The sequence below is a fragment of the Spea bombifrons genome, chromosome 1 (genome assembly GCF_027358695.1).
Source record: "Spea bombifrons isolate aSpeBom1 chromosome 1, aSpeBom1.2.pri, whole genome shotgun sequence".
Classification (NCBI taxonomy): domain Eukaryota; kingdom Metazoa; phylum Chordata; class Amphibia; order Anura; family Pelobatidae; genus Spea; species Spea bombifrons.
Genome location: NC_071087.1, coordinates 83,040,789 through 83,053,924, shown reverse-complemented (window position 1 = coordinate 83,053,924; position 13,136 = coordinate 83,040,789). Strand labels below are relative to the sequence as shown.

Sequence of the window (13,136 nt, the reverse complement as noted above, 5' to 3'; positions counted from 1 at the left end):
ATTAGTTAGCCATTAACCCCTTCAATCCCAGGGGTTTTTGGTACCTCAAGTCCCGGAGCAATTTTGCCATTTTTGCGCTATGTCTGTTCAGTGATTATTCTCAGCTAGAGCTTTTTTTTTTTTTTAGATGATAGTTAGATGATTAGCTGAAAATTTAGAATGAGAAATTTAGTAAAAACTATCAAAAATTATAAAAAAAACCACCTATTTTTTTAAATAGATTTTCGCTCTGAATCCTCACAAAATTAGGTAACGTGATGGAAAATCCCCTCCAAGTTTATCATCTCAGGTGTCCTGGGATACCTAATTTATTCAGAATTTCCATACTTTCCCAGCACTTATAGGGAACATACTATAAGGTGCACATTATTATTTTTATGCTTATGGCTTACCGGGTTTGGGGCTGTGAACGGAGGCAGGAGGGTTATACTGGGTAGATGTTGTGTTAGGGATGTAAGGTTTTTTATTTATTTTTTATTATTACATTTTTTATATATATTTTTTTATTTTTTGTATTTTTAGATATTTTAACATCAGCGGGACCGCCCACCAACGTCAGCGGGACCGCCCACAGACGTCAGCGGGACCGCCAGTGTGCAGTCCTGTCCGCGTCCCGCAAGGGAAGGCTCCGGGTAGCCGGAGCCCAGAAGTTCCCAGGTATGCCCATATGCTATTGGGACATCTTTGAAGCTGATCTTTTCATGACAGGATTTTTGGGAAGATACAGCGCCAATTTTAGGACTTGCTCCTTAAAAAAATGTTTAATGTTATTTTTTATAATTTTTTGGCACATATTTTCTTTGATGGTGACATCAATGGGCTCTTTTTATTTTTAAATGTTGTTACATTTTTATTTATTTTTTAAAATTATTTTTAAAATTCCCAATTTTTTTATATTTTTAAATTTCATTTCACTGGTCACATACTGATTAGTGAGCTGGGCTCCATTGACCTGCATGGTTGACTGCAGTACCTTAAAGTTAGAGGCAGCATGTCTTTATCAGGTGGCACTTTGAAACACTTCTAGGAGCGATCAATCAGGGCCCCTGACTTTTTTTATGTAAAGGAAAAAGGAACACTATGAGCATTGAAAAACTGGCAGGTTGGCTAGATGTTGTGATGGTTTATCCCTTGAGTGCAACAGGTTATACCTGAGAACATTTTTAAAAATTGCCTTGCCATAACACAATAACACAATGTCCTAAAATCCAACCTCCTTGAAATAAAAACAAGTGTTCAATGAATAAAAAATAAAATATATATATTTATTAAAACAAACAGAAAAGTTAACATCATCTCTGCATTTGGCAGCAGTAAAGCAAGACATCATTTTGTATAATATTTATCATTAAGAAGGGCAAGTCATAACCGTAAACAGTCTTATTAACAGTTTTTAATAGTATATGTTGTCCATTTTGTTATAGGGAACATGGAGCAATATTTAATGTAAATATCTCTGCTATTGAGGACAGACTCCCACGTGACAGTTCTGTACAGATCATGACTCCCCAATCCCAGAAAGGCTAGTGCATTCAGCAACGGTCCCATTTTGTGCTGCATTCAGAATGCATTGTGTACCTTTCCCTAAAAGTGTCATTAACAACAATAACACTTGAACTTCATAGTTTTACACTTTCCGCATTTAGAAATGTGAATTAGTTGTGAGAAATATTTCTCTTCTGTAAAGTGCTATAAGATTCAATCTGTGCATAGAAATAACAAATCAAGGTCGCAGTGAACAATTCAGTGGTAACCCAAATATTTTTCTGTGTTTCCTTTTCTAACAAAAAGTAGTCATCTTAAGACTGTGACAGTCTGGGAATAGGGAGAGCAGTTCAAGGTGTCTTCACTTGCAGCCACAATCATCCACTACCATGTCCTTATAGTGTCTCAGCACCACATTGTCATTGTTGTCATAATACAGCATGGAGATGGGGGACAGCTTTGTGGGGCCGCAGCAAGGTAGAGGGGTGAGTTCTGGGTCTAAGCCATGCACAAGTGACTGTATGACAGCATGGTTGGTGCCTTTGAGCACTTCTGTCAGTGGATATGGACATTCCCCGTGGCAATAGTTGGCCATGTAACCTTTGGGGGCGATGATCCAGTTGTGCCATCCCACATCCTTGAAACTGATGTAGAGTCTCCTCTTTTGGCACAGGTTGTTAGGGGTCGGTAATGAAGGTGGAATGCTCCTCTTGGGTCTAGTGGTTTTACAACTTGATGGGTCAAGGGAGACAGTGAGCAGAGAAGTATGGATGAAAGGGTGGATTTGCTCACACTGGGCGGAGGAGCCATTGGCTGTCACATCAGTAGATATCTCCAGAATCAGGCCCATGTTTTTTTCAGGGTTGGTCCAATCCTCTATCACTTTGGTTAAGTTAAAGTACAAAGATTTATTAAGGAGACGGAAGGATTGGTTCACAAGAAGTTTCCTGTTTGTTGGGTTCTCTCTCATACCATTCAAAGATATGTGCAGGTTCTGGTACAGACGCAAGTGGAATTCTTGCCCATGAGACACCTTGTGTCCAAATTGGATCTCTAGCTGTCCCAGAGTTATTTGCTCTGTTTTCTCTACTGCGGTGACATCAAAGAAGAGATGCTTCTTGACACACAATGATCCTTGTGGCTTTTCACTCTGTGATGATGGACCTGAAATAAAGGATAATTTGTTAATCTTCAGATTGTGATATTTATGCTAATAACAGTCATATATGTTCAATTTAATGTTCAATGTACTTTTTAAATGGAACAAAAAGTACAATACACATTAGCATTGTATATTTCTAAGAAAATTGAGGTTTTAATACTTCACCTAATCACCTCATAGCATTGATTATGAACAGCAAACCCTAAAACACTAATGATCATCTCATAGATGTAACTATTATACAAGCCCAGGACAGGCCTCTTTGAGAGAAGACAACATGTCACAGCTTGACCTTCGAGGTGAGGTAGTGGTGAGATTACAGTAACCTGGTCGCTTTTTACAAAAAGTACCTTAACTTACATATAGTTTAAGGGGGGAAAAAATCACTCACATTGACAAGCAAAGTAATTACTGCAAAACCCTCTTCTCACTAGAATCAGTAATTATTTGGGCATATAATTTCCTAATATGAGACTTTTTACAGATCATGTAATTACTACCATGGCTATCTAAAAGGTAATATATAATGAGCTGAGGAAGACTACATGTTTAGCTGGGGTAATTGATCACTTCCATAATGCCACGTACCTTGGTTTCGATAGGACCTGACAATATTTCCAGGCACATTAAAGCCGTCCATCCAACACGGATTGTCTTCCTTTACTCCTTTCTCAAATATGTCTAGCAGTGATTTTGGTACCGGCGGTGGGTTCACAGGCTTTGGTCGTCTGCTCAAACCCAAGGCCTTGAGGAGCATTCTTTCTTGGAAAGGCATCTCCGAGGCTTCAGTCAATAAAAGTATAGAAAGGAGAGAGGACAGTAAAAGGATTGCTCCCTCCATGGTGACTTCTCTGGATGGTCTGCTTTTCTGCTCTGGATGTTGCTTCTTTTCTACTCTGCAAGGAGGCCAATGTGTCAATTGTAGCACATTTTTAAGGTAAAAGTTAAAACGTTTTTACCTAGCCTACTGTTTTTGTTATTTCTACAGAAACTAACACCTACCAATGAAACGTGTTCTATGCATTTAAATAAAGTGCATTCCTCTCTATGTGTAAATAAGACATTATGTAACATTTTGGATGTGATTATAAAAATGTACCTATGTAAATAAAATAATTTGCAGCAGAAAAAAAGGCAATGGTGGGAGCGAAAATAAAAAGAGGGGTTTTATAATGGACATAAGTATGTCCACAAAATACGCACAATAACCCAATTCAATAATGTAGTGGTATCCTTAGGTATAGATAATGCACTACTCAAGGCAAATAGACATTGGCTGTAAACACGTTTGAAGTCACATGCAAAGATCAGATTAATTACTGGTATATTCTGCTAGATTCTTCCCAGAAATACCGTATTTGCTCAATTATAAGACGAACCTGATTATAAGATGACCCCGCAAAATTTGAATAATAATTTAGGAAAACAAAAATATAAGACTACCCTATAAGAAAAAAGTTGTACTAGTACATATAAAATTCATAGTAAACTATTTTATCATTTAACCCCTTAATGACAAAGCCCGTACATGTACGGGCTCAAAATGCATTGTTTTCAATGGGTTTAGGGGCCGCCCATTGTCCTTAAGGGGTTAATAAAAACTATGAGAAAATGCATTTCTTGTTTTTATTTTCTTTTATTTGCCAACCTGCCCCCCCCCAGTTATGCACACCTGCCCCAGGCTTGCCACTCTGCCCCCCAGATATGCCTTATACTTCCCTATATGCCACTCTGCCCCCTGTGCTCCAGACTCACTAGTGTCTAGTGGGGGCAGTCGGTGGACGTCTGTGCAATGCGCGTAGACAACCTCTCTGCCAGAAGGTCATGTCACACCAATGCTCCGTCACAGAAGCCCCAGCGGAAGTGCCAGGCAGCAGCGGAGGGTGTCTCCACTGGCTGCCAGAGAGGAGGATCCAGGTCCCCTGCAGCGCTCTATTTGAGGTTGGATTATAAGATGACCTTGGATATAAGACATGGGATATTTTTCAGAGCGTTTGCTTACATTCGAGCAAATATGGTGGTATGGGGCACTTCAAATCATGAGTAAAGGATATCCTGGAATCCTTTACATTAACAAAGAAAGACAAACTTTCTGTACCTACCCAAGGCAAGGCAGGAAAACACACCGACAAGGCATGTTGGTCAGGAACAAGGTGTGTCCCTCTGTTAAGTATTACCATTGATGGAGAAGAGTTAAGCATTTCCAGCTCCACTGATTTCTAGTGTATTCCAATTTTAATAACACAGTCCTAGTCCTAGAATTTTCAATAAGTAAAATCAGCCTGCTATGATACTTAAAAGTTGGGCTCAGAACAGTTCATGGAAGAAGACAGCATGCAGCAACGGAGAAGTCTTAAGGTTTGGTTCATATCCTAATGGAAAACGTTGGGTTTATACTCTAAATCTTATACTTCGAGAAGAGTTGAGTAAAGATAACATATTTTAACTTTATACTTTGTATAATTATACATTATAAAGTGATGAGTTTCTCCCACAAGAAGGACAATGTTGCCCATGCATAGTGAAATGGCAATTAATATCATAGATTTATGTATGCATGGATCTACAGGATCAACCAAGATCTTCTTCTGGCTCTGAAATGATTCAACACTATATGTTTTAAGAATAAACCCTTTGATTCAATGAGATTAAGAGCTCAAATCCTTTGAAGTCTTAGAGGCCATCAAAGGATACACAGTAGTATGGCATATATATATAGTATTAAAATTTAGAATTTCAGAAAGGAAACTGATGCCTTACAAACATATATGTTAGCATGGTCACATTTTTACTTTGGGATGTCTTTTTACTTAAAAAAAACAACAATATTGATGGGATTATTCATTTTCTTATTTGAAAATACATACTGTTTATGAGTCGCTTTATGAATTCACTGTAAGGGAGGTGTGAAATGTAAACATGCAAGTGCCTATGATCTCTGGGCATAGTCATTGTGGATACCAGTTTGGGTAATTAATTAAGTATTCTATGAGGTGTTAGCAACATGTTCTTACCCTGAAAGGAGTGTGACGCTAACACTTGAGTTGGGCACAAAAGACAGAGAACAGATTAATACATCCATTTTGACACCTAATCATTTTTTATAACAGTCTTTAAGATGTTATCAAAGTAAACCATAGCTCTACCTCTTATTTTAAAGCTGTTGGGTCTCTGTAGGTCAAAACCTTGAAGACTTGGGTCTTCAAAACTAGAAGCTGGTATTTCTTTGAGGAACTCAAATCATGCGATTTAATGACCGTATGTTTCATATTGATTGTTAGGGGATTCTGTGCTTCATGTTTGAAAAACAACATGCTATGTGCATTGGCTGCATGCCACATTTATAACCACAAACATACTTCTGATGGCTGTACCTTCCACGGCACTTGCAGACAGGAGCAAGAAGTTCCAAAAGGCAGCATTTCATTTATGGAGACATATAGTATTTGTGAGCATGATAATGTATTATTTGTGTGATAACAAGAAATTGCAAGACATGTATCACTATTTATCTTCTTCTTACCCAAACCCATAATCAAGACTATGGTCAATTCACCTAGCAGCTGTTGATTTATTTTTCTTCTAGAACATTTGGCCACGAACTCGTAGTATGTTTCCTATGTGTTGTTAAAATGCTTCATGTGTTTCTGTCTCAGTTTCCATGGACTGTTATGTGTTCAGAAATGAGATTTAATACATGTATGTAACAGAACACAATCCATGTAAAAAGCTTGCACGTTCTGTAAGCCATTCATCTTATAAGTCATGCTGTGATATTAATGTTTATAAATGTAAGGCTTTATCTTGTTTATTTTTCCTATAGGGCAGCGCCACTGACCTTCCTACCCGCACACTCACAGTCTCCAATCAAACAAACATTAACATAAATGCTTTCTCATACAATATTTTAGCTAAACCCAATTTAAAACATGTGGTAGCGTCACACAAATATTAATAAGGCAGTTCTGGGTATTACTGACCACAGACACTTGTGGATATATAGATTGATTATACATTTTATTAGAAGTTAATTCACTAAACAAAAAACTGTTGAGTTGAGATTATTTTTTCTTACTGCAATTCACCTGACCCCTGAGAGCATGCCCAAGTGTTTCACATTCCTGGCACTGGTCTAGCGAATGCTGATGTCTATTAACATAGAGAGAAAATGTCTTGGTGGGACTATCCCGTATATGCGGCCTTCAAAACTCTACCCGGGGAGCACTTAAATACATCACTGATTGGGTTATTGTATGCATTTGTGTTTTGAAAGATTGTGCATTCAATTTGCTTGCTGTGGAATTTTGTAATTAATTACAGGCTTATCACAGCTAAGAACCAGAGCTGAGATCTTAAAGGGACATTCCAGCCATCAAATGCAATTTAATGTGAATAATAGCTTTGTGGTCCCCTTTCGTGTTGAAAATGCATGGCTGAATTCCTCAGAACATCCCAACCACCTGCATTTTTGCATTTCCCCGGCCGCAACTTAAATGCTGTGACATACTTACTGCCAGTCAGCTTCAGTGCTGGCTGAGGAGATGATGTGGGCAGTGATCTCTTCATTTCGTTTTTTTTTTTTTAAACTTTTGCCCAATTTCTGGAAGAGGGAGAGACTTTCCTCCCCCCTCTTATCGCACTGCCTTGCATTGCTGGGGTGTCAGCATTGCTGGTATCATTAGACAGTCTGATCTGGAGATGTTCCTGTCACTGCAAATAGTCATGTTGTACAGATATGTCCTAGGGGGCATACTAACTCATTTCTAATTGTTGTACCTGTTTTCTATAGGGGTGTCATACTGTATGTGTACTATAGTTGAGCGTCAAGGACACTAAACCGCACCTTAAAGGAATCTTGAATAGAGCCCAAGCATGCTGGGAGTTGTAGTTCAACAACATTGCCCGTTCACTATACCTACCCTGTCTCAGTGATGTAATATACAAAAACAAACTGTGATAGTCAGAGTCGGGCTAGCAAAGCGGTGGGCTGTTCTGAGTTAAACACTTTGTGTTACTACCTTAAATTTTCTTTGTGTTCAACTCGCAATTTCACATATATCCACCAGGGTGCCTAATGTAACAAGGGCAAGTAGCATTTAAATCTTGACTGGGTCCTTTCTGTTTTTTATTTATTGGCTTTCTATGCTTTTCTTTTTTTGTAAATGCGTTTTAAACAATGCTGATAGTAAATATTGAACCTGTTATCTCACAGGTATATCATTGGCTGCTAAATTACTGGGCCATTAAGCTGGATTCTGACAGCCCTCACCTGCTAATGGATGAGTTAAATAATAATAAAAAAAAGCACAGCATAATGATTCACTCTAATAACAGTTGTTACTAACCTGGTCCTACAGGCATACAAATGGTCAAGCTTATATAGATATCTATATTGTAGCTCAAGTAGGGCATTCCTAAAACCATAATTTGGCTCCCAGTGCTGCAGAAGCTTACGTTACTTCCTTGCCACCTGGATAAAAGTAAGGTCCACCTGCCCCCCCCCTTTATATACAACATAAAACTGGATTTTTGACTGGCTTCAAAGCTTGTACAGCGCAAACATGATTCGGCATGTAATTAAGTCAGTTATATTTACCAGCCAGTTCCTTTTTCAGTGGTGAGTAGGAGCCAGCCTCACCCTCCTCCCTTATCACAGCAGAAGCAGTTTATTGACTGATTTATCTTACAAAGTCAACATTGTTCCTTACCCTTCAACTTGATTAGCAAAGAACAGGGAGGTTTGTGTAAAATGAGAAAGACGGCAGGAGAAAAGAATAGATTTTTTGATTTGCAAGAATTTAGGGAAGGATAGCTCCAGGAGAGGTTCACTTAATGATACATCAAATACTTCCCCTGAACCCCAGGGTTATAAATGACCACATGTAGAAAGTTGGCATCAGTTAGTCGAAACCCATTGTGCAGCTATGCGGAATATGATGGCGCTATATATAACAATATAACAATAATAAACTCCTCCCACTCAACGCTCAGGTTATAGGTGAGTTTTATTGGCTATACATGTAAACACAAGCAAAGTAAATTGCAAAGGTTTTAAAGTGCAAAATGAATTTGCTTATATACACTCGCTAATATTTTTTAAACAGGTTGCTGTTGACCTTATAATTCTAGAGCCACGGATTATTCTGCCACGGAACATAAAGATATGTTATGTGTGTGCTGGTAGCCCAACATATTTTTACACCAAGATAAATCATTTCATGATACTCACAATTACTCTTAATTAAAGAACACTTTGTGCTAATTAAGAACCCCATATAAAACTTTAGGTAAGCATGAGGATACGTGATGGCTATTTCTGAGAACCGGATTATCATGCTGTGGTTAATGGTTGCGATGGCACTGTTTGTTCTTGTTCCCGTGTCTTTGAATTCAATCATTTTAAAACAAGAAGATATATTTTTAAGAAACCTGGGCTTATCCTCCAAGCCTAACCCGGTATCTCCTCCTCCTATTCCACCAATCCTATGGAAGATCTTCAATCAAAGGTTGGGAATTGGTAGACACAAAAAGAAGCCTAATATGTGTTTTGTGGAGGAGTTAAATGTCCCTGGCAGTACAATCAGAGTATTCCCTGATAATGGTGAGTACTAAACTGTGTTACATTAAGGGTAATTGGCCATTAATATATCTCTGGCTTTGTTTCACTTACTCCCCAGACTATCTGATGGAATCTGAACCAGCTGCGACAATTTAACAACCCTTCATGTATTCCATATACTTAAGTTCATGTCATTAAATCTCTATACGCTTGTCTAAGGATAGGATTGTTAAGCATTTAAAGTCACATGGGTTTTTCCTCAAGAATCTTATTGATTTTTTTGATTGGGTGACTAAAGTAATTGATGAAGGTGGTGCAGTAGACATTGCGTATCCGGATTTCAGTAAGGCCTTTGACACTGTGCCACATAGAAGACTTATAAATAAACTGCAATCTCTGGGTTTAGATCCCAATGTTGTTGAATGGATTAAGGAGTGACTGAGTGGCAGACAACAGAGGGTTGTAGTCAATGGCGTATATTCAGAGCAAGGTCTTGTAACCAGTGGGATACCTCAGGGATCTGTACTTGGACCCATACTCTTTAATATTTTTCTTAGTGATATTGCAGATGGTCTTGATGGTAAGGTACGTAAGATTTGCAACATGGATTGATGTTCCTGGAGGGAGAAGCCAAATGGCAAATGATTTACGTAAACTGGAACCATGGTCAGAGCTGTGGCAACTGGCATTTAATATGGATAAAATGCAAAGTAATGCACCTGGGGCATATTAAAAACCCAAGGGATATAGAATATTTGATACTGTCCTAACCTCAAAGTTCAGAAAAGGGCTTCTTATATTACATGTTACTTTTATAGGGTAGTGGATACATGCAATAGCCTTCAAGTAGAAGTGCTGGTTAATACAATGAAGGAGTTTAAGCAATCATGGGATAGACATAAGCTTGGTATAAGATAAGGCCATTGACTAAGTAAAGTATTCAGCGTTTGGCAGACTAGATGTGCTGAAAGGTTCTTATCTGCTTTTTATGTTTCTATATTAACATACTTAGTAATTTAATGCTCGTTTTTAACCAAACAAATATAAACAGCAACGCCCTCTGCGGCTGCTGCATGTTTGGAGCAGCTGAGCACTGTCAGAATAGCACTCCCGGTGTAATAAATTAGGTCACCAAATACACATGCAAGAACCTTTCCATAGACCCCCCCCCAGGAAATTTTGCATAAGAGTGAGGGGTTAAGTGCAGATAAAACCTGGTTTTATTCACTGAACAGCGAGATGTTTAGATATGGTAGATGTCCTTTGGGGGAGTGTGGGGAGTGTAGCCCCAGAAGATGAAGGCTGGGGACTCGGCTCCATTGTGGCTCTACGCAGTTTGGAACACCGATCACCGCGTTTTCAAAAGCTGAAAACTTGTCCTAATATGAAATCCCCTTTAATAATTTGTTGATGACATTTAATTTCTCTTAATAGGTCGACAAGTCATCTCTGATAGCGCAAAAGCAGCCCCACCTCTCTGCTTGCAAAAGAGGCTTTTCTTTAATGTGTCTGTGATGGAAAAAGTGGAGAAAGTGACCTTGAGCCAGCTGGAGGTGCATTTCAGACAGCACATGCATCATGGTAAAGTATTTGACCTACGTCTCTACCAGATCCTAAAGGTTCCTTTCAAAGGCGTGGAAAGATACGAACCCAAAAGGCACATCAGGAAGCTTTTGAAGATGCAAACCTTCAGTCTCCCCCGTAGAAACCTCTACATCAACTTGACAGAGGTTTGCGATAGTTGGAGAGACACTAACACAAATCTGGGTCTTGATTTAGAGATTTTTCCACAGAAGGGTGGTTCCTTGGTACCTACTTCCTTAGAAGACTGTAAGGGCAACCACCCCTTTGCCTATACCACCCTGCTCACCGTGACCCTCAATTCTCTGCACTGCAAGAAGATCCGGAAGAAGAGGAGTTATGGCAAAATCCCCTCAACCTCTGGTGATCTTTGCAAGAAAAGCTGCTTCTATGTTAAATTTAAGGACGTGGGATGGCAGAATTGGGTTGTTGCCCCAAGTGGTTACATGGCCAACTACTGCCATGGTAATTGTCCTTTCTCCGAGAGAAATGTTCAAAATCTATCACGCTACCCCAATATTCAGAATAAGATCCACTCAAAGGCGCAAAACTCTCCCTTGTGCCACTGCGCGCCAATAAAGATGTCCCCTGTGCCAATGTTGTTTTACGATAATGAAGACAATGTGGTATTAGGACAATATGAAAATCTGGTAGTGGATGAGTGTGGCTGCAGGTGATTGCACCACCCAGTGTAAATTTACCTACTTGCCTCACTTCCCGTGCCAAAGTTATTCATAAGTGTTATGATTGCATCCTGGGGTATGGTCATCTTAGCGACATTGCTGTTAGACATACGTAATGCACACTGTCATCGAGTTTAAAACAAGCCTTAAGAAATGTCTTTGAATTGTGGCTTACTAGCCCTCCAATTAACTTTGTACAGCGTTTTAAATTTTATTTTAGTGACTGCACATAAAAAAAGTGCTTATCAGTGCATTACATAGAAAGTCAGTCGTTATGATGTTATAATTTAAAAAACAAAAGTAGAACAGTTGATCTTTAATCCTCTTGGACTGTGATACACTCAAGTTAACTAAACCAAATGCTCCTGTATGTATGTTAAAGAAGCTTTTAACATTTTTAGTGATTAAAAAGCCCCTTATGTGTATCAAATGAAAGAGCCATCTTAATGTCCTGCCTTCAAAATCTGTATTTCTCCTATTAAGTTGTTGATGAAGCTTTTGTGATGGGGAACAATTTAAAGATATCACATAGTACTAGTTGTGCCAGATTTAGATCTATATCTACTTTCATGAGGGAAAAATAGCCCCTTAACTATTTTGTCCCCAGAATTATGTTGAAAAAAGTTGTTGCTAGTCTCATAAGAACACTTCCAGTTCAAATTGGCATTGAGGCAGGTTTTTTTACAATTTGTGTAGTTTTGGAAAAGGACTAGAAGAAATGGAACCTGAATAAACAGATGGTCTGTATGACTGTCATTGGGAGGTTAGTGAAGGTGTAAGAGCTCATAGCAATAAGCATGAGTTTGCTGAATTGGGTTCCAGAAGATGGCAAATTGGCTAGGGCTACAGATTATAAACAATGGTTGCCCAAGGGAGGTTGTTTTTCTCTGGAATGCAGACCTCCTGCCTTGTCTTTTAATTTTTTTTATCTATTTTTATCTATTTATGAACCAGATGTTTAACAGGTGAAAATGGGGGGGATTGAAAATTGTAAGGCAACATCTTGATGGATTGACTACAATATTTGTTTGGATCACTGGGGAGACATGCCTTCAAGGCAGCTGGTCCAGTTTATATTTTAGGGTTTATGACATGTGGGCAGTATCTTCAAGCTTTTTTATGTGTGGAGGTCAACAGCCAGGGCTCTCAATTGGTTTCAATTAATTTCAAACTTCAAAGTCGATGTGGTAACTGAAGGTAATTTTCAGAGAATTATGTTTACGATGTTTTTTTTTATTTTTAAATTAACTTAATGACTTTTTAAAGAATATTTGTTTTAAGTTTGTCACTGTCTACTGACATGATCAATAAAAATGCCGTAGCCTAAACAAACTGCCTCCCCGTCTGCTATTTTGAATAATTAGAGGTGGATTCCTGAGCCATAAAAGGGCAGAGCTGTTGCATTCCCTTACAGGACAAAACTTCAAGATCATTGGTAAAGGTACTCCTTGACAGTGGTATCCCGCAACTCCCATCATCATTATATAGTGATCCAGACACCAAGGATGGTGCAGCATGACACCCATTATTATATAGAAAGCCATTCATTTGCATTTTGTTGCGTTTTCAATAATGCTCTGTCACACTCTCACTCGCACTCACATTCACATTATCTTCACCAACCGCTTCCGTGTCCCTGTCTCCTTTTCCACGTTATTCCCAACTC

General features: G+C 38.7%; 2 protein-coding genes across 2 annotated transcripts; one reads left to right on the top strand and one right to left on the bottom strand.

Annotated features, from left to right (window-relative positions):
- Positions 1-1,846: 1,846 nt before the first annotated feature.
- LOC128499994 (growth/differentiation factor 3-like) lies at positions 1,847-3,488 on the bottom strand. The gene is made up of 2 exons (XM_053469030.1): positions 3,236-3,488; positions 1,847-2,649 (listed from the first exon to the last, which is right to left on the bottom strand). Exons 1-2 carry the CDS (start codon positions 3,486-3,488, stop codon positions 1,847-1,849), a joined length of 1,056 nt encoding a protein of 351 aa, XP_053325005.1.
- Positions 3,489-8,980: 5,492 nt separating this feature from the next.
- LOC128493306 (protein DVR-1-like) lies at positions 8,981-11,464 on the top strand. Its single transcript, XM_053465730.1, has 2 exons — positions 8,981-9,248; positions 10,641-11,464. The coding sequence occupies exons 1-2, from the start codon at positions 8,981-8,983 to the stop codon at positions 11,462-11,464; spliced, it is 1,092 nt and encodes a 363-aa protein (XP_053321705.1).
- The last annotated feature ends 1,672 nt before the right edge of the window (positions 11,465-13,136 follow it).